This window comes from Chelmon rostratus, chromosome 22, assembly GCF_017976325.1.
Source record: "Chelmon rostratus isolate fCheRos1 chromosome 22, fCheRos1.pri, whole genome shotgun sequence".
In the NCBI taxonomy this organism is placed as follows: domain Eukaryota; kingdom Metazoa; phylum Chordata; class Actinopteri; order Chaetodontiformes; family Chaetodontidae; genus Chelmon; species Chelmon rostratus.
In genome coordinates, this window is record NC_055679.1 from 12,996,238 (window position 1) to 13,022,850 (window position 26,613).

The following is a 26,613-nucleotide window of genomic DNA, read 5'->3' on the forward strand; positions in this document are numbered from 1 at the left end:
TTCCATATTGAATAAGTCTGTATTATTTGGACTCAACTGATGTTTTTGACTTTTGACAGGTGAAGCTGTTGACTACTCCAAGAAAGGAACTTACGCAGGACTGACAATTCCACCCTATTCCCAAGCCAGAGTCACAAGTGCTGTTGGTACTCTCTTTGGTACAAGCAGTGTCTTAAGGTCATCAAATGGGGTGGTCTATTCTTCTGTTGCAGCACCAATACCATCTACATATGCCATTACCACCCAACCTGGGTCCATCTTTAGTACAACATACAACACCCTGTCAGGTATGCACACCAGCGACACCATGCCTTCCCTGTCCAACCTCCAGAACTTGCCACTTACACGATCCCATAGTTTCCTGTCCACTATCTCCACTCCTGCAACAGAAGAGCAAGGCGATGCCCCACTGAATCTGGAGATCTCTAGAGGTGGAACTACTGCTGCCCATGCTGTCAGCACAGCAACAACCTCTTTATCCCTTGACACCTACACTGATGCATCCCTGGAGGCCATAGCTGCTTCACTTGAGGCTCTGTCTTCACCCATGGTTCCTGGGGATGGCCAGTATCAGGCAGAACGTGAGAGGCTGGAGATGGAGAAACTCAAGCAACAGCGCCTGGCTGAAGAATTGGAGTGGGAGCGCCAGGAGATTCAGCGGTTCCGTGAACAGGAACAGCTCCTGGTACAAAAGGAACTGGAGGAGCTGCAGGCCATGAAGCAGCACATCCTGACCCAACAAGAAGAGGAAAGACAGGCTCATCTAATGATGCAGAAAGAAACTTATGCCCAGCAACAGCAGCAGCTTGAGCAGATTCAGAGACTTCAAGAGCAGCTGCGACTTCAACTGGAAGAGCAAAAGCTTCGTCAGATGTATCCAGGAGGGGACATACCAGGGCATGGCTTGCAGGAAGCAATTGTTATAGGGCCTGATGGCACAGTGCTGGCCCGAAAGATCACGGATAGTGGGTGTCAGACAGATGAAGAAGATGAGGCAGTCAGCAAAGCTTATACAGCAGGGAGAAAAAAGAGAAGTGCAAAAAAGAGTGTTGACAGTTGTGTGCAGACTGATGATGAGGATCAAGAGGAATGGGAGGCTCAAACCAGAAGCCGACAAAGCCGACCACGCACTGCCAGAGGTGATAGGGGTGGACAGTCAGAGATATCTCTTCAAGCTCACACTGAGATTTCTATACAAACAGATACAGAGGGGAACATTAGAATGGACACCAGGATGGAGCTGTCTGACTCTGAAAGGACCTCACCAAAGAAACGACCTACCCCCTTAGAAATAGGCCAGTCTCCTAATCTCAAAGTTGAGTCCTCTACACTTCAAGCCCCTCCTAAATCTCCCAAAGTGCTCTATTCGCCCATATCCCCCTGTATATCCCCGAGCAAATCCCTTGAGTTTGTGTCCTATGAGAAGTCACTGGGTGATACAAGCCCCCAAAAGCTAAGAGGAAGTGAAGATCCATCAAAAGCCTCTCCAGGAAGTCCCAGGGGAGCAAAAGCCATGCAGAGATCCTTGTCTGACCCTAAGCCCATGAGTCCAACAGGAGAAGAAAGGGCAACATCTGGCACCCAGTATGGTGACAGTTATACTGTGAGTATTATAAGTATCACTTTAATTTACAATAGAAAAAAATAGGCACTAGCTCACAAGAACAAGTGTTTTTTTCTTATTTATTATTATTATTTTTTTTTTATCATCATTTTTATTGTCAGAAGGCAAGAATGTTATTTGTGTTTAAACTGCTCTTTGAGTCAGTAATATGCAAAGTTAGATGTGTCTGGTGAGGTGTTTGAGTATTGAGCATATTTCTTGATAAAATAACATGGTAATAGCTCTAATGATGACAGTTTCTTTTAAATTTGGTTTGTTATGGCATTTAAGGTCATATGAATTAGACTTTAACTGTTTTACTCACAAATGCGTAAATATTTTTCCAAGCAAACAAGGAACAATAGAAACTCACCTTGTACACCTTGCCTTACTGATTGTAAGTCAATCAGTTTTTATATATTACTCCATCGGTCAAGTGTCTTGCAACACCAATGAAACCATCCTTTGTTATGTCTTACTCATAGCACAAGTGACATGATGGCTCTGTAGTTAACAATCCTGCCCTACAGCAAGAGATTGCATGCTGTCTTCATGTTTGCATGAGGACGCTTGCACAACACACAATATGACATGCATATTAAGTACTGGGAATACTGCTACCATTTTGACTACTTAATACTCCTGGTGGATGAAGGAAGAATTTAAAAAAGAACAATTTAATAGATTGAACTGAATGGAGATTTAATGGAATACCTGCTTTGTGTATTAATAGAGAATTTTGCTGAGCCTTCACACAAGCAAATGTAGTTATGCATATATACTCCTTCATTGAACTTAATGTTATACAGTGTTGTTGTTTCCATTCTGTACACTGGTGTGACCACTTAATCTCAAAGTCTCCTCTAATTAATCTAAAGAATTACAGTATGTGTTACTACCATAATACTCTATTACATTTTATGAAAACACTCACAGTAATGCGCAAAGCTCTAATGTAATTTTGAAGGGAAACATATATTGTACATACAGGGAAATGAAAGAAACAACTGAATAGGTTATGCATACCCACTTAAGCATCCTATGTTGCTCTTGGCCCTCAAGGGGTATAGAAGTCAGTTTTCTGCCTGGGCAATTCACTCTTGAGAATCTCATACATACATAAAAGGATGGGAAATCAGCTGAGCTTGCATGAAAATATTGAGTTGTCAGAGATCCACAGAGGCTCAGTGTGAATAAATTACTTCTTTTGAAACCACACTGAGGAGTGTACAATTTAGTGAGTAGTGGGCAACATTTATGGGCAAGAATACATATCTTATTGGGATGCACAAAAGGTGATCAATAAACTGTGTTTTCCTGTGTTTACCTTTATACACTTAAATCCCCCAGTGTGCATGTCCTAATTTTTAGTCATTACTTTATATTAACACTATGGAGACTGGAATTGATTCCGTTTTCCCCTTGTTTAATTTGACAAATGAATTCAGATAATAATAATAATTATTGAAGTCATGCAAAATTAAGCTATTATCTCAAGTTAATAATTTCTGAGTAAAATGGTTCAGAGAAAGTCATAACCAGCTGTCTCATTTATGGGGATTAAAAAAAGGCTTTGAGTTCCTACAGTCCCAATCAGTTTTTTGTTTATCTTTGATACAGGGGAAAGGCTCAGGTGGCACACCAACAGGCACTCAAAAGAAGGTGAAGAGGACTCTCCCCAATCCACCATCAGAGGATGAGTCAACAACAAGTGGCCAAACAGCATACAGCACTGGCTCTGCCCGCAGAAGAATGTGCCGCAATTCCAACATGGCACGAGCCAAGATTCTACAAGACATTGATCGTGAGCTAGATCTGGTGGAGCGTGAGTCTTCCAAGCTCCGCAAGAGACAAGCAGAACTAGATGAGGAGGAAAAAGAGATTGATGCCAAGCTTCGATACTTGGAGATGGGCATTAATCGTAGAAAAGATGTGCTACTGAAGGAGCGAGAGAAGAGGGAAAGGGCCTACTTACAGAGTGTTGCCGAGGACAGAGACTATATGTCAGATAGTGAAGTCAGTAACATCAGAGAGACTAGAGGTGGGCGTGGAGGTGGTGAAGATGAGGAGATTGAAGGTCATGGTCTTGAACGTCCTAGGACAGCTCCCCAGTCAGAGTTGGATGACTTTGTGCCACCTCAAACCAAGCATGAGTATGGAAAATACTCCCAGTACCAATATAATCAAAGCCAGTACCAGCAGTCTCTCTACCAGACTCCCCAGTCCTACCAGTCTCATTCTATCTACTCCTCTGTCCCCTCACTGACTAGCTCCCAGCAGCAGAGTTACCACCAGATGCTCCTGTTGCAGCAAAAAGCTGCCAGACAAGCAGCCCTCCTCTCAGAGCTAGATGCAACTAAGTATGATGTCATTAGCCGCCAGCCTGACCCCACATCATCAGCTTACCTGGGAGTCAAGTATGACAAATATGGCAACCATCTTGACCTCAGAGCCTTGGAGGTAGGAAGTATGGCACGTAGCCCCATGTCAGGTGTCTCTGATTCCTATTACAGCGATGTAGATCACCACACACCTCGGAGTTATATGTTGCTGGAAGATGCTGCAGAACTGGCTAAGGGCTCCACAGGTCTGTCTTCATCTTATAGTTTGGCTGAGAGGGAGCTGGCTAAGGCAGAGAAGCTACTGCGTAGGAGTGCCGCCGATCTGGGGTCTACTGACTACCTGGGATCCACCTCTAGGCTCCATACGTTTGGAAAGACCCCTGATGAAGAGGATACAATGGAGGAACCCTACGAACTAAAACTTCTGAAACAGCAGCTCAAGCAAGAGTTTAGGAGAAGTACTGGAGGGACAGAAAACCTAGAACAACTGACAGGTCTCTCCCAACACTACTATACCCCTAGTTCTGGCATCTCTGGTTACTCTCAAAGACAGTATCCAAAGGCGGATAAGTATAGCATAAGTCGTCTTACTCTAGAGAAGCAAGCAGCTAAACAACTTCCAGCATCCATGTTGTACCAAAAACATAAGACTCCATTGTTAGAACCTAAAATATCATCCAAATATTCATCCATTACAGACAACAGAGGTTTGGAGACAGACTATACCAGCTACATTGGGTCTACCAGTGCATCCCCAAGGTCCAGCCGGCTCCTGCAGGACGAGATTACCTTTGGTCTTCGTAAGAATATTGCAGAGCAGCAAAAATATCTGGGGTCTACCTTGGGAGCCAACTTGGCTGGATCTCTAAACTTGGGCCAAAGCTTAGGTTTGGACTCTGCCTATCCTAGTGGCAGTCGCTCAAGACCCTCATCCAGGCCCACATCTTGCTATGGTCTGGACTTATCTATCAAAAGAGACCCTTCCAGCTCTTCACTAAGGCTGAAAGGAGACGGTGAAGCATCTGGAGATGGACCAAGCTATCAAACACCCTCTGGTCGCACCAAACCCACCAGCCTTCCCATTGTGCAAAGTGGCCGTGGCCGAATACCCATCGTGGCCCAGAACTCAGAGGAAGAGAGTCCACTGAGCCCTGTCGGGCAGCCTATGGGCATGGCCCGTGCATCAGCGGGACCTCTGCCGCCCATCTCAGCTGATTCAAGGGACCAGTTTGGTTCCTGCCTGTCCTTGCAGGACTCTCAGCAGCAGCAACATATCAGGGAAGAGCCAACCAGGGGTAGGGGTTATGTGCTGCTGGATGACCTTCAGGGCACCATGTCAGATAGTGAAGGTAAAAAACAGACTTGTCACACTGTTACTCTTTTACTACTTAAAATTTCATCCTTGAGAGTGTCTGGTTATGGTTTGTCTTGCTTTCATTTATTACTATTGTGTAAAAGTTTTAGGTTTTGTGTATTTATTGAAAGTCTGCATGTGTCTGTTTTTCCTGTTTTGATGTTTAACCTTGACTTGTGGTGAATGTATCTTCTTTCTGTTTTCTGGTGTCAGTACTGTTGGTCAGTCAGTTTATATCTGGTGTGCATGCATGCCTTGTACATTTTGCTTGGTGTCTTAGAGGGTATGCTTGAATGTATCTTTATGCATGCGCTGTGTTTCTGTCTGCATTCCAGATATTGTGTAACATTTTCCAATATTAGTTCACTGCATGACACCATTCAGTCTAACTTTCTGTTACAGCCACATTGTGTGGGAGGTTTCCTTCCTCAAATTGCAAATGCTCACTTGTGGAAGTCTGCACATTATTTAGAGCATGCTGTCATTTGTAGCTGTTCAACTCTCAAAGAAGATTTTCGTAGTCTTTCAAATCCTGCTTTTTAATGATGCAAGACTTGAGCCACAATAGTCGAATAATCCTTCAAAATTTAGATCAGATCTAGAAAACTTTTTTTTCCTAGAAATAATAAACTGAAAAAGTGCCTCCCCCACTAAATTAACTCAATTGGTACAGAATTCTGTCAGTTGAACCACTTCTTCTGCAATTACTCTTCAAAATGACAATATATTGCAATAGTCCAGTATTTTTGGATTCTACAACAGTTGGTGTAAAATGTGGATAGTGTATGACGTTTGTGTATTTAGTCTATAAATATATTTGTGGGTTAAATTATTACACAAAACTATAGGCCACATCAAAATGTTAACAAATTAGAATGGCATACTTTGAAGCAGGATACAGTCATCACAATAGGGGGACCTTGATTGTATTTTTATTGCGAAATGCATGCTATTTGGTCACAACACTAACATGTGTGTAATAAATATATCACTTTAACGTGCATGTCTTGTCATGAATATTTGCTTGTATATATTGTGATACATCAGTGACTTTATGTTGCATGGAATACATTTATGCCTGTTGACCTTTTATACAGGTTTTTCTTATCCTGCATTTCCTAAAAGAATTACTGCCTCATTTTACTCAAAATGAACACACTCTATTAGTATGACCCATTGTTTTCTGTAGTTTTGATTATGAAACAGGAAATGACCTGATAAAAACCATCAATAATGCAAGAATACTTCAGAACTGCTGAGCAAACATTTATTTTTCCAGACACTTTTTATTACTAAAAGCATATTGTATTCTGACTTGTCATCACTAAGAGGAGGCAGTGTTGTAAAATGTGCCTCATTCCAACAGGAAGACGATTAATCTCATAAGCAAGAATATAACATAAATCTTAGTTTACTGCAATCCCCTCTTTCCTAACCTTTGGATATGTTTTGCTTGGTAAAAGCCATAGACCATCAATTCAATTTATAAGCAATATATTGTCAATGCATACTCGTCCTGTCATGGTGAAAACCATTCTATCACATTAATTGATGTATTCTGTGAAGTGCTTACTTAAGCAGCAACAACCTGGTCAGTTTCCTAACTAACAACAGTGTTTTCATGAAATGGGATGCAAAATGTGACAACTTTATTAAGTTCAGATTCTAACAGAGTTTTGGTTTAATCATTTAAAGATCCCAGTTTTGAGTGGTTTTGAATGCAGCAATAACTACTTGTTAATAAATTCATATGGATCCCGTCATTTTGCAATGTAAACCGATTTGCCTTGATTCCAGCCCTAAGTGATTCCCTGATGGCTTTGAACAGAGACGATGCAACCAATGGTAGAGTATAGTTCAGTTCTCTAGTCATCCATTAGCTAACATATTAACCTACATCAAGTCAAATGCACATCATCATAAATTGATAGCAAAATGTTGGGGAGGTTTAAGACACTGAAATGGCAAAGAACCACCATAATTTGCAATTCTTCAAACAAATTTCAGTGATTTTACATTGCAAAAATGTCATATGATAAGACACATACCGTTCTGTGCATAATGCAAATGTACATACCCAACATTTACATTCATAGAAAATTACCACATAGGTTTAAGATTATGCTACTATACATCCTGTACTAATGCTGTTTTTATTCACTGTCTAACTGCATTTTGTGCTGATAATACCTGTGAAAAATGTTGCTTCACATCTTTCCCCTCTTCACATGAAAGTGAAATAATTAGCATTTTTTGGACCCTTGTTTTCCTCATATTTTTATTCCAATCACTAATTAATATAGACTTTTCATGCTCAGGATTTTGTTTAATAGCATATAGTCACGTTTATATGAACTGAAGAAACATCCTAAATAGAAGGAAAAAGTGCAGGTTCTCAGACCGGTTCTGAAGTACTGCTTGTTTGTATCCCTGAAGCGTACCACCTTAGACGAGAGGAGACAGACTGGTTTGACAAACCTAGAGACGGACGGTCAGAGAATGGACAAGAGAAGAGACAGGTGAAACAGGAAAAAACACACAAGTATACTGCACGCACAGACACTGGTAAAGTTCTTGCATGTACTCTATAGTCCAAGGAGTGATGAAATGCATGCACCCACGCTCAATTTCAAGGCACTTAAATGCCTCATATATATGTCCATGTTGCAAAGAATCCATACTTAACTGTTTCCCATTTACCCTGTACATACATGACATCTCACCACTGTGTATGGGCCACAGGGAAAAGGTCCGTACTACCCCTTCCCTCACCTCAGGGTCAAACTGCAGAGGGATCCCAAAGACCGCAGTGTCTCAGGTAAAGTACCACAGTTTACTACATTTCATTGCATAACAACAGCAGCATGCCAAGAGAAGGACTAATATGTGTTCAAAGAGGCATGTATTACAAGCTAATGTGTTATTGACTGTGATGCATGCATTAGATTTTATTGACCCCATTGCTTACTGACTGTATCAAATATGCACTGCTTACAGCAAAGACATTCTCTTTTTATTCAATGTGAATGATCATAAATAGATTCAAAACTATTTTGAAATAACAACAGTTGAATGTACGTATTAATATGGATCATAACATCTCATTAGTTTGACAGAGCATGACTTGCATGCTTCACGCATTGTACTTATTGATATTCATGCCAGATCTCAAGAAACTGGCGAGTCACTTCCCCTGCCATTACGTTCCATCACACCATTCCTCCAGGCTCGAAGCAGGCAGACATTTCATTCCCTGGCTTCCCTTTTGATTTGGCTGTTCTCCACGCTCATCAGTCATTGCCATGCTCAAAATGGCGTATCCCTCACACTTAGGATTATCTTACGCAATTAACAAACAGCCCACAAAGGAAGTGTTCTGTTTACGAGGACCCGGTACTGAACTGAGTCATTTTGCCTCAGTCATTTGGTTCTTGCTTCCATTACCATTATAAAGTGTTTCATACTGTAAAATGAGGGAAGCTCCAGTTCTGTGTAAGTGAAGGCATTTTTATGTGTGACCTGTGCAGGGACAAATAATAGATCCACATGCAATTTGGAGATAATCAGCAGAGGAGCTGACATGTATGCTGTTGCTGTTGTGTGTGCTGCTCTACAAAGGCAGAAAACTGTATGCAGAAGCAGTGAAACTGAGAATGAGAACTGAGAGACAAACGAACTGAATAAAAGAAAAATTGTGTTGCCTTAATTTTTATGCTTGTTTAGGCTGAATTAACACCTCCATAACTGCCGTTTAACCAACATAGTGCCTAAAAAATGGAAAACATGAGCTACAAATAAAATGTGTTCCTCAGTCTTTGTAGTCCAAGAAGAAAATAAACTTTATTTTTAATATATACAATCTGTAGTCACAGGGATTAAATGTAAGATATCTGTTTTGCTAGTGTCTGTCTGAATTAAATGATTAACGCAGTTTAACCACACCAAATAACAACAATTTCACACTGGTCAAAGCTGAGATGACATGCTACTCTGCTAAGCTAGCTAGCATGAGTTTTATTTAAATTTTTTCCATCAGGATTGCCCTATTTCATTTAGTTGTGTAGAATAATGAACACAACGATCACGATGGTACATAGGAGCAGGTATTTATAGGTTACGGGGAAACATCTGCGAGTCAATGTGGCTGTAGCTTAAGCTTTAGCTAAGGCTAATATCTCCCCAGCTAGCTTTCACTCGATAAACCTCTCCTGCTTATACTTCTGTCTCTCCGTGACAATTTTATATGCTGTCTCCCTGAAATAAACGCTATGCAGATTGTAAAACTGTGCCGAAAATTATTGCCAAAAGTATTGGTGAGTCTGAATGTTTGCGTGGCGGTCGCAAAAACAGGAGATGCCATGTGTTTGTTTCAGGAAATGGTCTGGGTATCCGTGTGGTTGGAGGGAAAGAGGTCCCTGGCTGTAATGGAGACATTGGAGCCTACGTTGCCAAAGTGCTACCCGGTGGAGCCGCCGAACAAACAGGAAAGATTCTTGAAGGTAAGCTTTTTTTACCAAATCAATTCAATCAACGCCATGTGTAGGCGTTAGGAAAATTAATTAGTTAAGTACGCAGTACTTAACCAGGACGCTGCTAACATAGCTTATCATCTGACCTTTTATATATAAATATTTATTAAATATTTATTTCTGACTTACAGAATACAGTGGTGTGGTTTTAAATCAGTAATGGCACATAACCCGCTGTTGGGGTGGAGAGTTTGTAAAGCAGGATTTGTATTTTTGTTAATATTGAATATATTAACTAAAAAAAAGTAGGCTGAAACAGCCACAGTTAGCTATCACCAAGTGACCAAGTAGCCGTTGTGCACTAACTCAGTGATATACGACCTGTGAGTTCACACTCACACACCGCTCACTGACACCACCTCAGGATAAATTGCTGTGTGGTACAGTAACAGAAACACATTTCATGAGGTGCTATTGATTTCACATGGGGGAGTCTAGGAACAGTTAACCCTGCCACCCTCCAAGTCCATCTGTCTACTCATAGTCCCCTTTAATCTCTGCGTTGAGCCACATTGAGGGTGTTGGACAATTGGTAAAGCTGTGGCCCGAGCGCATCTGAAGCTGCCACACTTGTGATCTATGGATGGTGAGATCGGGAGAGAGAAATACTGCCTGGTTTGGACCTGCGTAGTGTGAAATCCGTCTGTCTGCGCTCTGTGGATGTGTGTGTGTCTGTGAGCGTGGGCAATTCTTTTCATACTTTCTGTTCTTGTTTGTGTCTCCTTACATTTCCTTTGACATTGCTGTCTTCTCTGCGTTTTTCTCTCTCCACTTCTCTACGAGGACATTCAAAAAGGGCTCCAGCGAAAACTGCATAATCAAAGAAATGCAAATAAAACAAACGCACGTGGGAGTTAGCTCCCCAATGTAACTCGATAACAAAATAAAGACATGTTTTATTGCAAAACAGGGGAAATATAAGTAGAGCATATCAAAACAAAACTGCTACAGCCATGCTCGCAACTCTGTGAGACACTAATTAGGCATGAGTGCTTTGAGCTAAATGCTAACATAAGCATGTAACGTTCACCAGGTTCTCCATCTTAGTTTAGCATGTTAGCATGGTGCATTTGCTCAGTGGTGCTAAATACAGTACAGCTGGGGCTGAATGTCAGTTTTGCAGGTATTGGGTGAATTAAAATTTCGACCTGTTGATGGCGCTAGATGAACACGAAAGTCATAAAATTTTGTTCTATAGGGACCTAGAATATCCAGTCCACACCTGCTCGATATCCCTAAGAAAAATGCAACTTGCATACTGTGCTGTTGTGTCATGCTGTGTGTTATGTCGCCTGTGTCTTATAAATAAACTCACACCGCAAGGAAACACAGTTTACATGTAAATCCTCTGCTCCCCATGTCCCTGTCTCAGCCCTCATCCAGCCCGTTCTATACTAGTCTCATTCATTATTACTCCATGTACAGACAGAAGTCTGTTGATGATTGCTTCGGTCCAAGAGTCAAGATGCATCTGCGGCGTTGTTAGCTGTGAGGACAACTCAACCATAATAACACCCATAACCCTGTCATCAACACTGAGCAGAAAGGCTGCAAAGTACTTTGGCTCTGTCAGCGGGAACACGGCGTCTCACCCTCCGTGGTGTGAATATGGGGAAACGTTGTCAGATTCAACAGGCGTAGAGGCTTAGTGTTGCAGAGGCACAGAAACAGAGTGCGTGTACGAATCCGCACTTGTTTGTCTGATCACTGAATTTCAAGTTTCAAACGGCAGCACGCATGCAAGCCATAGACTGTCTGTCTGATGATATCAGGGTGAAACTACAGCAGCTTCCCTGTCACTCACACATGCAGCTCGAGAGTATCGTCGCAAACAGAAGACCCTCCTGATGAGCTGTTTCAATCTGTGTAAGTCCTGCCAGTGAGGCAGGGTGTGTGTTTTTGGAGGATGCAGTGGGTGTGCTGTGTTGTGTGGATTCATATGAGCTTTTATATTAAATATAAATAAATGGCCTGTTCCTTCTATGAGACGTTAGTCTTTGCTGGACCAGATTGATTTTTGTGTTCTTTCCAGGCCGTAACGCACCGCGTTTGAAATGTGCTGCAAATGCGAGTTTTATAGCTGAAATAAAAATGAGGGCATTTTCATGTTCGTTTTAACCCACTTCTGTGCCTCGGTGCTCTACAAGCAGCTTTGTCACACAGCTGCTGTTTGGGCTGTCACCAGCATTTATCTCTCCGCTTTTTGGCTTGCCGTCTGATGCACATGCTGTTTGAGTACAAGAATCAAAGCCTGGTTTCTCTCAGAAGACTGCTCACTGTGAATTTAATAAAACGATGGATGTTAGACCCTGAACTGGTCCCCCATTCAGGTCAATGTGAATTTCATTTTAGAATGAATTGATCCCTTTCAGAGGCTTTGATTTGGTTTTGGTTTGATGTGAATTGTTTCAGCAGACATTTATCTAAGTATACTGTTTTTTTGATTGTTTTCTCCTTTGTACTTGTGCGCTACCATATTTGTGACTGCGTGTAGGAATGCAAGTCCTGGAGTGGAATGGCGTTCTTCTGACGGGGAAAACCTACGAAGAGGTCCAGGGGCTCGTCGGACAGCCGTGTAATGAAGCAGAAGTGTGTGTCAGGCTGTGAGTATAACCTTTGTCACTTTCTTTCCTCTTCATCTTTCTCTCCTGCATTCCACTGTGAGCACGCCGCACCCATTTTTTTCTCTCTTCCTCATACTTTCATCATCACTCTCAAATGAATCTTTGATCTGTCATCTTCCTGATCCAATCACTGCTCTTTTTACATTTCCCCGCCTCTTCATCTCTTCTTCTCTGCTCCTCTTTTGCTTCCAGTCATTGTCATGACTTCAAAAGGCTCAATTTCCCCCTAAATTACACATAAAATTCTGAGACATCCATCTTTAAAACAGAACCTGATTTCCCATTTTAATTATTTAAAAGTAAGTCATGATTGGTAGCTTTGCTTTTCCTGAGTTTATCAGCAATCAGACCTCTTTATCTATGTATAGTCCTTCAACTTAGTTCCTCTTTTTTCCTCATTTGACATGAATTTTAAATTCAGAATTATATGACCCCTTATTTTCTGTCTGTCTTTCAGTGATCTCAACATGCTGGCTGAGTCTGAAGGGTCCGACCACCTGGATTTCCAGGAGCACAGCAAAGGTGAGCTACTCGCTTTTTCTACTCGCCACCGTTTTCTCAGTATTTCCAAATTAACTTTTGTCTCTTGCAATTTTTAGATTGTTCCCATATCGTTTTCATCTGCAATACTCTCTCGTTTCAAGTTCAGTCATGCATTACAAATCGATTACGTGGAACTCTTCATTCTATGTGTTTATCTCCATGTTTGCATGCCCTTGTGCACCTGGTGGGACCCCTCCAGGTGACAGACCACCCAGGTCTCCAGGTGTTGACCCCAAGCAGCTGGCGGCTGAGCTGCAAAAGGTGTCCCAGCAGCAGGCTCCCACGTCCACCTCTTCCTCCGGCCTGCCTGCCACCACCTCAGCAACCTCTAGCCCCGGTCAGCCAGGATCACCCTCCGTCAGCAAGAAACGCCACAGCAGCAAGGCGAGTCCAGGGGGGCGGTTTGAGACATATTTTTAGCTTGTATCCCAGCTTGAACATAAACATTTTAAGACTTACCACATTTGGCAGCTTTTCTGGTTTTGTGAATATAACATGTAGCACTTGTAGTTCATCTAAAATGAATATTAAAACAGATGCATCAGTTTCGAGAGTTTAACTAGTAGTTTAGCCTCAAGCGCTGCATAAAACCCAGCACAGCACAGCACAGCACATAGTGTTCAGTATTAACACCCACCAGTAAACACAAAGTATCCACCTCCAGATTTTTGCCAGCAGTATCTAAGCATGTTGCTTTTATCGCTTACAGACTGCAGAAGGAGTGAAGACCCAGTCCCACCCCATCTCTGGAGAGATACAGGTCTGTGAAAGCAAAGGATCAGCTCTGTTTAAATGCTGATGTTTTAGATTTAAGGGTGTGTGATCACTGTTTAGGGAAATACAAAGTGAATCCTGTATTTTATGTTCTTAAAATTGTTAGTTTTATGCAGTTTTCAGTTTTCTCACATCGTTTCTCTTCCCAAATGCATTTAAATCCATTTTAATTCAATCTGCTTCTTTTTGCAGCTTCAAATCCACTACGACAAGCAGCTCGGCAACTTGATCGTTCATGTCCTGCAGGCCAGAAACCTTGTCCCGCGGGACAACAATGGCTACTCTGACCCATTTGTTAAAGTTTATCTCCTACCAGGGAGAGGGTGAGTCAAGGGTGTGAAAACTGCAAGCACGCCTTAAGTAGTTCAGAACAGGAACAGGAACAGGAAGGTCAGCGTAGGATAAATTATATAAAATGAGAAAAGTGTTGCAGCTTTACCAGTTTTGTTGATTTTGAGAGATGGAGGTGTGCAAGCTGCGATTGATTTCATAGTTTTCTGTCTTTTTCAGCCACTTTTGGAGAAGGAATTAGAGCGCTATACCTACTTAGATATCCCCAGGCTGCAAAGGAAGCACCTTTTTTAAGCTCAAATCTAATTTCCATTCATTTTAAAATCGATTTAAAATTGATTTTGGCTCACCATGACATCTTTCAATGTGCAGCACATGACCTGTCTTTGGTATCAGTTCCATGGCGCATACACACTGCACATCACGTTCGTCAGATCTTTAATGCTGTAGTCCCAGCGGCATCATGTGATACAAACTCGTTGTTGTGGGGCTCATCAGCCTCTTATCGCTGCTGAATGACATACAACATTATGTAAATGATATGAAGGTGCCAGTGTTCTTTTGTTGATGTTGCTCCCGTTGATGGGTGATGAGCGCAGTCAAAATCAATAGCTCTCATATTCACGTGCAATACGATCCACACTCCCTCACAAGTCCAGGGCTCTCTTTCTCGCTGTGATTGCGCTGTAACGTAATTGACTCTCCCACCTTCTCTGCTGTATGAGGTCCTTCGGGAGAGTGCTTTTCCCTGGCATCGTTTTAGATAAAAGCAATAATATATGGCTGTGGGCTTTGCAGCCGCCACTCTCACGAGCCTTTAGTTTGACATGTGCAGGTGCAGACGCCACAGTGGGTTTTAGACAGGGTTCGGGTTATGCTAAAGGGGCTGGGATAGTGGCACCCACAAGCCCTGCAGCCACCCGACTGAAAGTGGTTGCAAAAACATGCCCACTTACGTAGGCACATGCGTGCAAATCCTCGTGTATATGCTACATGTGTGTATACATGGACAGGCTCACAGCTGTCTGAGCACCGACTGCAATCCATACAGGGCTTTTCAGTTGCATCACAGATCTCCTGGCAACCACATGGAGCTCCTGCAGTGAAACGGGTGGTTATAAATAATAGCTTAATACACAGACACCAGGAAAAAGGGAAAAATAGTTGTGATTCAGTGAAAGTAATGCACATTTCAATGCCAGTGTGTACAAAGCTGGGATTATGCTTCATCGGGCTGCACGTAAAAGACAGGAGTGTTGTTCGGACGTGTTTCCATTTATGTTTGCACAGATCGGGTGTATAACATACATGTCCCCTTGGAAAATGTCACCTTTAGCAATGTAAAAAAACATAGACGAAATGAGGAAACAAATTTCAATTTCACTCTGGAGTGAAACAACACGAGAGAATTTGGATTTATCAGCATGAATGGACGAGATGGGAAATAATATTAAAGTGGAATTTAGTTTCTAATGTTGTGCCATATGTTAACAGAGAAAACTTCTCCATGGGATGTTAAAACAACCAATCAGCTTCCTCTGCATAGGTTTCCAGAGATGTTTTCGCGTATCTCTGCAGAAGCATAACTCCAGCTTAAGTTCTGCAGGAATCTGTCATTCAAAACACTTTAACTTGTGATTCAGATCGGGGAAATGTTCATTTGGATAAGTGTTAATCCCTTTGATTTTCATGTTTTACACAGTGGTGCTCTGTAAAGAGATGATGAGTTGCTAGCTGACAAACTATATAAACGCAAATTAGATTAGATTTTGTGTTTATATACAAAAGGATGAGGTCCTTGTACCACAAACTTTTAGTTTTCTGTTCACTCGGGCTCATGAGCAGCAGATCTCCACTACGGTTGCCAATGGATGCGTTAAATCACCTGAAAGCCCCCTCAACACACATACATGCTATTCATGAGACACTAAAGCACAAATCCAGTCCACCGCTGCAGCACACCACAGTCCCCCCTCCTGCCCCACACTGAACCTAAATACAGTGATCTCCCCTTCCCACACACACACTCACAGTCCACAGACTCTCTCTTTGACCCCCCACCCTCCCTCTGACTATTGTTTCTGTATGTTGTTCTTTATATTTAATGCATGCTGGACCCCCTCAGTCAGGTCATGGTTGTCCAGAACGCCAGGTATGTGACTTGCCCACTTTGGTACTTTGGTTCTGTTTTGGTTGAAATTTGGTTGTCAGTTTGGTGAAGGTAACAAAACATTCAGGTTGTTTTCTAACTGTTCGGAAGCAAGTCAGTTCCACTAATTCCACTAGCTTAGTCTCTCTGCATCACATTTTAGAGGAGCTGAATCTCTAAATATTAACATCCACCCATCTCTTTACCATATCACTTCTAAACTTATATCCCCTGTGCTGACAAGTAGTGTTTTCCCAGCTAACTGTTGTGTTCTCCTGGTAGATAGTCTGTTTTTGTTCCTAACCATTGTAATTTGAAGTCCTAACATTGAACCTGACACCCCTTAGTTTGTCCCTGTTTTGTGATTAAAATCCCTCAGTAATGTCCTACATCGTGCCCTGACATCTGACTGTACCCTCGATGCCCCGCCACGTTCAGCACACACTCCCATTATTTTGCTCTGCAGTCCTTATTCATTCCATTATTTCAGTCCGTGTCTTGACCAAACTAACTCTTACGGACTTACTCATATGCTACAATCTTAAATCAAACCCTACGCACTGCAAAAAACATCCATCTTAAGTAGCCATTCATTCTATTCCAGCGAGTCTGCTGCGATGTAAAGTTGTTTTTCCCTAAAACAAGTGAAATAATTAGTCTGTGAGGTCAGATTATGCTGTTGCTTCATATGCAAATTGACTTCTTTTTCAAATAAATGTTTTCTCCTTTTAGTAGGTCAGTGATCTGCTGAGCTATTGACACTAAAGGAAGCAAGAGTTTTATCAGAAATAAGTCAGCCTCTCTTTCCTCACTGACATTCACTTTCACTTGTTCCAGGGCATCAAAATTTCATGATTCTAAATAACTTGATGGACATCAAAATGGACTTTTTTGCAGCACACCCTGACATCGTACCCTGCCGTCCATGCACGTAGGCCCATACATTGTTACCGTCCGAACAATGTGCATCACATTCATTCTCTCCTTTCTGCTGTCACGTTGTGCCCTACTCCACTATATTGTGCTCCCTGCATTGTGGTGGTCCACTGATCTGCAGGGCTTTTGCACGGCTGTGACCAAACCTATCTCGTTCTGATGTGTTCCCACAGTGCCGAAAACAAGAGGCGGTCCAAACACGCAGGCAAGAGTCTCAACCCCGAGTGGAACCAGACTGTCATCTATAAAAACATCCTCCTGGAGCAGGTATGTGGTCATACACCCGTTTCTCACAGGCATAGTTGCACACGTTCAGCGTCACACACCTTTTGATTTGGGTAGACGTGCATGGGCTCATATTACACCTAAAAAGTTGCAAAAGCAGTGTGATTTGAGGATTGTGTATTAATAACTTCAAAAAATGATGTCAATATTGTCTAGAACTCTACAGTAGTCAATGTATAGAAGGCAAAAACAAGACAAATTACAGAGTGCCAACTTACATGTTAAAATTATATAAAAACAAAACAAAATATTGCCTTTTCTGTGCTGGCATGCTGACTGGCACCGTGGCCACTGGTTTTAGTCAAGCAGATGGATTTGCCACTGGGATTTAATTATACAATTTTAGATCCCATTTTAGAATTATTGGACCCTTATGAATCATCGCAAATTTGTGGACTCCTGTGGTCTGTGTTTTTAAGCTGTCCTCTCCCTCTTTAAGCACAGATCATACGGCTTTTTCTTTAAAGGGATAGTTCACCCCAAATTGTTTTTTTTTTCCCTCTTGCCAGAAGTGCTATTTATCCATTTGGATAAACTGGCTGTAGCGACGTCTGTCTGCCGTCTCTCAAATATAATGGAACGAGATGGCGCTCGGTTCGTGTTGCTCAAAGCGCCAAAGAAATACATTTGAAAAAGTCAACAGCGATTTGTTTTTCCAGAAATCATGAGCCAGTTACTGCACGGAAGGAAGTTTGCATCTACTCCTGGAAAAGATGCTTGTGCTTGTGACAGCGCGGGATGTAAACATTAGTGGCGTTCTCCTCGGCTGAGCTGTAATGTTAGCAAGCAGTATTGGTTAACTTTATCTCCACTAGCTAGCAATGTCAGACTAATATTAGCGTTGTTATTTTCTACTCATCTTAAGTAACCGGGTCATAATTTCTGGTACGACACGTTTCAAATGTATTTTATTTTTGTACCATTGAGTTCCATTATATTTAAAAGAAGGCAGTATCTCCAAAACTCAGCAACTTAGAGGATAAACAGCACTACTCAACAGAGATAGGTTACCATAAAAGATCTATTAACCCTTTAACTGTGTGTGTGTCAGCTGAGGAAGAAGACCCTGGAAGTGAGCGTGTGGGACTACGACAAGTGCTCCTCTAATGATTTCTTAGGAGAGGTAAACCTCTTTGAGAATACCAGTTTTGCCAACACATTTTCATGCACATGCACATTAAACTGCTGTGTTTGCTCCCAGGTCCTCATAGACCTGTCCAACACAGCCCAGCTGGACAACGTCCCGCGGTGGCTCCCCCTGAAGGAGCAGAGCGAGGGGGACCACCACCGGCGCTCCCACTCAGGCCAGGGCCGACACAGTTCCTCTAAACCCTCCTCACAGCACTCCTCCCCTAAAACCACCGGCTCCTTACATGACAATCAGGATTCCCCCAAATCATCTGTCATCAAGAGCCGAAGTCACGGGATCTTTCCTGATCCGGCCAAGGGTAGGACGCAATGACATCCCCTCACCTGCTCGACTTTATCACCGTCATCCCCTAACAGCCCTCTGTACTCTGCTCCCTCTGCTATTTCTACTTCTCCTCTCCTTCCTCTTCTCTGTTCTTCACACCTCTCTGTGTCTACCTCTGTCCACCTGTCTCTCTCTCTGCAGTCTTTTCTTTATACCAGCACCTTCCTATGCCCATTTCTGCCCACCAGTCATAGCTTAAGCTTCATGCTTTTTGCTTTCTCATGGTCTGTTTTCTTGGTTGTCATGATGTCACCCAGCTCAGAGGCCTAGCCTTAGCTTCCCTCTACCTTTCTTTCTAACACAGAGGGCAACATGGCCGTGGAAGGCTTTGACTGCTCCCCTAATTTAGAAAACATAACCATCAAATTTAGTGAGGATGCCTGAAGATTGTAGACTTAATAGGAAGTTACTATGCTGGCTAAATGGAGTTGCTCTCTAGCCAGCCACTAACTCACCACAGGTGATACCAAAAAGGTAACAGCCTCTAAGTTCGCTACAGTAAAAGGTAGTTTTTTTTTGGTAATTTGGTGAATCTGGTTGTTTTAGACACGCAGGTGCCCACTATCGAGAAATCTCACAGTAGCCCTGGCACATCGAAGCCTTCCCCGTCCGAGGGCCAGAGCCAAAGCCACAGCCACGGACACGGCCAACACTCTCGCTCGCACGGCGCTTCACGCTCCAGCAAAAGCGCTGCACGGCAACACCATCACCAGGACAGCGGCACTGGAAGCGGCAGAGGCTCTGCCATAGCACCGGGCGACGCCCCGCAGCAGTCACAGCAGCAGCCGCCGCAGCGCCTGCAACCAAGTAAACCAAGACGCAAATAAAGCCTACGCAGCATGGCCTCCTCGCACTCATCTGTTCAACCTTCTGTTGAGTTCTTTTTTTTTTCCGTTCCTTTAGTTTCCGTTTCTATTCTTGGTTTCTTTCACCCTTTACACCCTCTGGTCCTCTCCTCCGTAGTGTGTCAACGCTCACACCGCTTCTCTTCTGTATGTACTCACAAGTGTGTAGAGCCAGCATCTCACCTGTACTGTAGCACACTGTCTTTTACCTTCCTGAGTTTGACCCTTTTTCAGTGAACCCAAAGAGGCGTAATGGTTGCTTATTGAAGGCCAGTTCTAAGTACTTAAAAACCTTTTAACCCTAAAAAAAACTAAACAAGCAATAAATCTTATTCTCTAACGCTAATTTAATATGAAGTTAAACAGAAATAATTACAGTTAGGTTGGGGTTAGCTTTTGCTATTTTTGAATAGTTGATTTAAATCCATTAACTTTACTTAAGATGAGTCTGAGAATGACAGTGTGGAAAGAGTTGCAGCACATTTTCTGAAGGAACAAATACTGTCAGAGCTCAGCGACGTCTCCAGCTCTCGCTAATGACAAGACAAGCAGCTTCTTAACTTTGTTGCTACAAGTTCAGTTAACAGAGTTCACCGGGAAAAAAAGTCTCTGCTTCCAGAAGAGGTTTCTGTCGCCAGCTAGTAGCTGTACATATTTTGGATTGATTGATCCAAGAAGTAAAACAGAAGAAAGTTGCAATCCCACCCCCTCTCCCTAAAATATCATTAACCTCTTTTGGTTTTTTATTATTATTTGTTTTTAATTTCCTTTCCTTTAACAAAGAACAACCAGCTTTTCTGAAGCTCCTCCAGTGAGATGGCTGTGCATGCAGTCCGCTAACCCCCTTTTTTTGTTTGAACAACTACCGGACCCACAATGCACCTCAGTAGATGCTGCACACCCCACCTCTTAGTGGAATGCAAGAGGGGAAAATGTGCACCACACACTGTGGCTGCATGTGATTGACAGTCAAGCTGGTTGCCATGGTGAAGATAAACCGCTCTCTGAATCTCCATCTCGCTCCTCCCTCCTTCCATCTTAAACTGCGACCCCATGACCTTTGTTTCCTGGCGTTGACCCCCCCCCGACATCTGACCTGCGCCTGCGATAACGAACGCACCCAGGCCAAAGAGGCCGCCTCTCACTGAGGCACCAGAGACACAGCGTGGTGGGCGTGCTCACCATTCAGAGGGCCCAGTCTGATTGGCTGCCTGCCCTGCCATCGGTTGTGTCGGCCAAAGGGAGCAGAGCAGACGGCAGACACCTGACCCTCAGGAAAGCCGTGTCAGAAGAGAGGCCGCAGAGCATCGGAGGTGAGAGTTTGCCCAAGAGTCTCCTCTCTGTCGTGTGACTGAAGCACAGATGGAGCACGGAGAGAGAGAGAGAGAGAGAGTGAGAGAAAGAGAGGATGCGATGCTACTAACGCACACCTGAAGAAAGAGAGAGGGGAGTCCTACACGCTCATAAAAGAGCCAGGAGGACAGGGAGAAAGTTGCACTCAGCCACATCACCAGAGATTCATGCAGCAAGACACGCTTTCTTAACGGCCACCAACACAGTTCACTAATAGCAGGAAATGAATGCCTCAAACCGCCATGTGATTCATTGAGAGTTAACACCGCGCCACACTGCCACATCCGCTGCGTCATGACTCCCCCATTGCTTCATTGAACTGGTATTAGTGAGCTTTTGCAATCCCACAATGCGTTGAGTGGCCTGAAAGAAAAGAGAAAAAAAAAAAAAGGTGTCGACATGGATCCTGTTCTGCACCACATCCACGCATCTCACACCATTCATTCTCTCACACACTGCCTGATCAGCTGGTCGAGAACAAAATGTCGAAATGTAAATTTCTTCAAGGATAACATCTAAAATATGGTGCATTGTTAAAACAACCCTGATAAAAGTTACACTCATAAACATCCTTTAAACTATATTGATGTAGTTTGATTTTTAAACTAAACTAATGCTGAAACTGAGATATTAGATTTTTTTAATAATAGTTCATACAGATAACTAACAACGTGAGTAGGGTCTCCGTGCCTCTTGTTTGGTCGACCTTTGCGTAAACATATATATGTGATGTTTCTCTGGATTTGTTTGTCTGTTTCATGTTAAAGCTTTATATGTGAGTTATAATTGTCTCGTCTTTGTCTGAGAGGAAGATTCTGAGTACGCTGTGTGTTCACATGCTTCTCGCTGGTCCTCGATGTTTGTGTGCTTTTCATAACAATCCAGTCCTGGTTTGAATAAACTTCCCTTTCGACTGCGACATTAATCATTTTAAGGAAGAAGTCGACTGTGATTTTTTATTTTAGTTGCTGCGGATATTAACTAACACGTCTTGGCCCTAGTTTTTACACACTTGGAGCCGGCAGAGGTGCAATTTTTGTTCGTGTCTCTTTGTCGTGATGGGTGTGGTCGTATCTCTGCACAGCTCGGTCGGGCTACAGATCCAGTGATGCCCCGGTCACTGCGGCCTCTCTGGACAGCGGCCTGAGCGGCAGCGCCTACAGCCTGTTGGACGAGGACGGAGAGACAAACGAGGTGGACAGTGCCATCTTCCAGGTGCCCCGATTGTGAGTGGGCTGATTTAAACACTTTTATCTTAAAAAGCCTCGGTTTTTGTGATGTGCTTGCTATTTTTTATGCTATTATTTCAAGATTGCGAGCTAATTATTTTGTTATTTTCAAGATTAGGAAGCTTCTTTTCTCGCGATAACAGGTTCATTTATCTCATTATCTCCCAGTAGGCTGCAACCAAACAAATTCTCATTGGCAATAACACCCATGTTATCGGGTGTTTGAAAGCTATGATGTCAGTGCAGTCTGATGCATTGATCAGCAGTGGATATTCCTTGATCTGGCATTTTTACAGCAGAAATCAGGTGCTACAGTATTCAAGACGCCATCTGTGCATGCTGTCATGGCCTCCTGGTCTCTGATAAACATAAGTAATTAGAGGAAATAACCTTTTGTTTACTGGTGATAACTTGATTATCTCGCATTTCTTGAGATATCAAAGCTCGTTTTCTCGGGACAACGAAATAATCAACTTGTGATCTCGAGATAACATTTAAAAATAAGGCGTGAAAAAAAAAAGTGCTGGCGCAGCCGCTCTCGCCTTCTGTACAGTTTCACATTTTGGATGTGCTGTAGCTGTTGTGTAGTTTGGTCATTTCCAGGATTTTGTTTCCCCTCTCCTCAGTGGAAAGATCCCAAACGGCACAGACGTGATGAAATCATCAATGGGACACGGCGACAGTGAAGGTCAGACACACAGTGCATGTATGTGTGTGTGTGTCCAGATGTGTTTCTCTTGATGCCTTTTAGTATTCATTAATATATGCATCTTTAACATGTATACTTGTATGTAAACTTGACAGTTTTTATGGACTTTGAAGGCTTGAGTCAAGAAGTTATGACTAATGCAAAGATCCACTGCCCTAAGGTTAGCTGCAGAGAGGGCAGGGCCTCTGCAGCTAAATACACCACCACATGCTTCTAGTGGGTCATAAGTGATGATTGAGAAGGATTGCTTTCGTATGAGTCTATACGTAATTTTTTAGGAATATCCTCCGCAGTGTACCTTTAAAAAGTTAAAAGGTTTGTTGTCTCACTTTCACATCTACAACAATGTGCGAGGCTGAAGCTGAATACTGTGCACACACAGACGAACACATTAACACATTTCTTCCTACCCATGTTTTCTTCATCTCTTTATCATCTGCTCTGTTCCCTCAGTCCATTTCTGTCAGTGTGTCTCTCTGCTCATAAACACACACATGCACAGTCGTGTTTCCATCACATTTGGGGACTACCACCATAACCCTGACCTTTACCCAAGTCTTCACCCTAAAATTTAAAGATTCATGTCATGGGAAGTTACATTTTGTCCCTGTAAGGGAGGCGAGTCCCCATAATGTGGCTGTGTAAACAGATTTGTGTCCCCACAGCATGAGTAATACATACACACACACACACGCGAGGCTACGCTTACCATTTGCCAGAGTCTTGTTGACCCAGCTTTCAAAACTGTCATTTCCATTCAGTTTCCACGGCAACCAGAAGCCAGGCAGAACTCCTCATAACTTCTCCCCATCCTTTTAAAACAAATAGCTGCGAACGCTCGCAGGCTGTGTTTGACATCGCCCGTCATGACAGTACCCGTGGAGTCCAGCAGAGGGCAGTCAGACACAGAAGAGGGAGCGAGAGAGCAGAGATGCTGGGAGCGGACTGATGGGCATTGAATGTTTGGAGCAGAGAAGTCACACCCACATGTGTTGTACGTTTCATTGTGCCCGGCTGATTCAGTATGTGTGTGTGTGTGTGTGTTCAGGTAAGTCCCAGGTAATGGGGGAGATAAAGATCGCTCTGAAGAAGGAGATTAAGACGGAGGGTGAGCACCTGGTCCTTGAGATTCTTCAGTGTCGCAACATCACCTACAAGTTCAAGAGTCCAGACCACCTGCCTGGTAATGGAAAACAACACACACACAACAGTGCACATGCACATTTCACAACATTAAAGGACAATTTTATGTGCTACTTATCAGTCTTGATACTTGACAGCCAGGAGGCCCACACAGATGCTCGTTTAGACAGGCATGCCACATAATCCTCGCCAGTTTTTCTACATGCAGAACCACAGGTGTCGTGATGGTGTTTTCCAGCCAACGTTCCCTTGGATAGCGGCATATATTAACCAGCCTCCAATAAATATGTATGTGCAGGGTTAAGACGGCTCACACACGAACACGTAAGCCTCTTGCAAAAGCAGCACACCGTGGACATGTTGGAGGTGCGATGCGTCACTGTGTGCACACTTCACCAGCAGCGAATAGCAAGTAAATGCTCAGGCTCAGAGATGCTGCTGAGAGAAACTGGAGAAAGACTCCCAGATATTTGGAAGTGAAAAGCAATATTTATTTGTTAAGATTTCTCGAGTTTATGGCTAGAATATGTGTTACTGCTTGTATAAAAATTAATTTCCATGTTTTCAAACAGTTGCATCAGTTATATTATAGAGTAATGTTTAATTTAAGCACAAAAATTGAAATATGTTCTAAAAAAAAACCATATGTAGCTCTTGGCGAGTACAATTTATCACTACTTTACAGTTAGAAATTGAAATACCCAGATGGCCACTTCTGGTTAACACCCAGGATTAAAAATTCATGTTATTACATAACTGTCCTATAGGATAGAAAACTAACAGCACCCTGAGCTGCGAGGTCCACTGTAGCATCTAACAGCACGTACGACTTTATTTAGATCCATCACATGAAAGCATGACTTTCCATGAACACTGGACAGACGTGTCACAATCACACTCCCCTCGATGAAAGTCTGCCCACCTCGCCTCCTCCTCTAATATTTACATCCTAATACAGCAAGCTCAGCTGCTCTGAAGGACAGAATGTGCAGCAGTGACTCTTAGCTTTAACGTTTCATGTCATCTGTCTATGGCTACTTCTAAAGCTTGTTTTAGGCTTCTTCTCTACATGTTTAGGGGCTTTTGACTTTCTAAACAAACACCATCTTTGCAGCGGTCTTATTGCCCTCTAGTGGCCGGCTGCAGAAAACTCCACCCGTCGTCAATATTCATGCCCAAAGCCCATCTTCAGCTACACATGAAAGCATTGTCTATTTATTTTTCTCATTCTGCAAATTAGGTCGCTAACGTTTCTCTTGACGTTTAATTGTTTTCATAATGAATCTGTTATAAGGGAGATAAGATCAGTGTCTGGGTGTTTATGTGTGTTTGGATAATTCTGTAAGCAGGGCTTTGTGTTTCATGTTGCGTTATGGCAGTTTAAAAGGATTTGGTTTGGGTTCCTGCTGTTCATATTACTATAAAAATAACATATAATAGCAAAAATAGACACGGATATGAGAGAGTAAGTTATATATACACATAGACCGCACAATCTGTTATTTCCAGTATAAAACTGAAACATGATGCTATAAATAATTCTCTAACAGTTGAAATGACACATTCATAGCTGCGTCAAATTGATGTGCGTGTGTTTGTGTGTGTGTGTGTGTGTGTCCACAGATCTCTATGTGAAGCTCTACGTGGTGAACATCGCCACCCAGAAAAGGATCATCAAGAAGAAGACCAGAGTGTGTCGCCACGACCGCGAGCCGTCTTTTAACGAAACCTTCCGCTTCTGTATGAACCCCACCGGACACTCTCTACAGGTGATCCCCCGTACCTGCACACACACACACACACACACACAATTTAACAATACATACAATCACTCATAGACTGACACTAGATATTACACTTAGCTTAGCATAAAGCTAGCTTGAAAGCATACACCAATCTCCTGGATTCCTTTAAACGCTCCATCGTATGACATACTGCTTCCTGTTCTTTTCACACCAGCTGTTCCTGGTGTCCAATGGTGGCAAGTTTGTAAAGAAGACCCTGATTGGGGAGGCCTACGTGTGGCTGGACAAAGTGGACCTACGCAAGCGAGTGGTGAGCTGGCACAAGCTGCTCGCCAGCACTGCGCAAATCCACTCGTAGAAGGAGACCGAAGCTAAAAAACTGTACCTGAGGGGGAAGGAAGAAGCTTCTGTTATCTGGAGACGCTTAGCTTCAACGTCTGTAACGCTAATCCACTCTTGTTGGGTGGGGGAGAGGGTGGTTTGGGTACGGGAGGGGGCGATATATCCTTTTCTTCAATCTTTGTTTCAGGGCTCGGATAGCGCGAGCTTTGGAAGACGCTTTCGTTCGTGCGGGCGGTTCTGTTGATGATTTCTGTCACGCAGGAAGTTCGGAGGAAGTAGTTATGTGTTTACAGGCAATGAACACAAGTTTACAGGACGTACGGTGTACAGCAGTGTAGCCGGG

At 42.9% G+C, this 26,613-nt stretch overlaps 1 protein-coding gene across 1 annotated transcript in view; it reads left to right on the forward strand.

Moving 5' to 3' along the window:
• pcloa (piccolo presynaptic cytomatrix protein a) overlaps positions 1-26,347 on the forward strand; it is a 54,893-nt gene extending 28,546 nt beyond the window's left edge. The window contains exons 7-27 of the mRNA XM_041964078.1: positions 60-1,603; positions 3,224-5,294; positions 7,097-7,144; positions 7,736-7,818; positions 8,042-8,117; positions 9,673-9,798; positions 12,323-12,431; positions 12,910-12,974; positions 13,195-13,379; positions 13,705-13,755; positions 13,962-14,092; positions 16,186-16,212; positions 17,319-17,412; positions 18,482-18,553; positions 18,632-18,878; positions 19,451-19,711; positions 22,187-22,328; positions 22,958-23,019; positions 24,089-24,223; positions 25,807-25,952; positions 26,143-26,347. Of these exons, the coding sequence (XP_041820012.1) occupies positions 60-1,603; positions 3,224-5,294; positions 7,097-7,144; positions 7,736-7,818; positions 8,042-8,117; positions 9,673-9,798; positions 12,323-12,431; positions 12,910-12,974; positions 13,195-13,379; positions 13,705-13,755; positions 13,962-14,092; positions 16,186-16,212; positions 17,319-17,412; positions 18,482-18,553; positions 18,632-18,878; positions 19,451-19,711; positions 22,187-22,328; positions 22,958-23,019; positions 24,089-24,223; positions 25,807-25,952; positions 26,143-26,286 (5,819 nt within the window). The 3' untranslated portion in view covers positions 26,287-26,347. The remainder of the gene's footprint in view (positions 1-59; positions 1,604-3,223; positions 5,295-7,096; positions 7,145-7,735; positions 7,819-8,041; positions 8,118-9,672; positions 9,799-12,322; positions 12,432-12,909; positions 12,975-13,194; positions 13,380-13,704; positions 13,756-13,961; positions 14,093-16,185; positions 16,213-17,318; positions 17,413-18,481; positions 18,554-18,631; positions 18,879-19,450; positions 19,712-22,186; positions 22,329-22,957; positions 23,020-24,088; positions 24,224-25,806; positions 25,953-26,142) is intronic.
• The last annotated feature ends 266 nt before the right edge of the window (positions 26,348-26,613 follow it).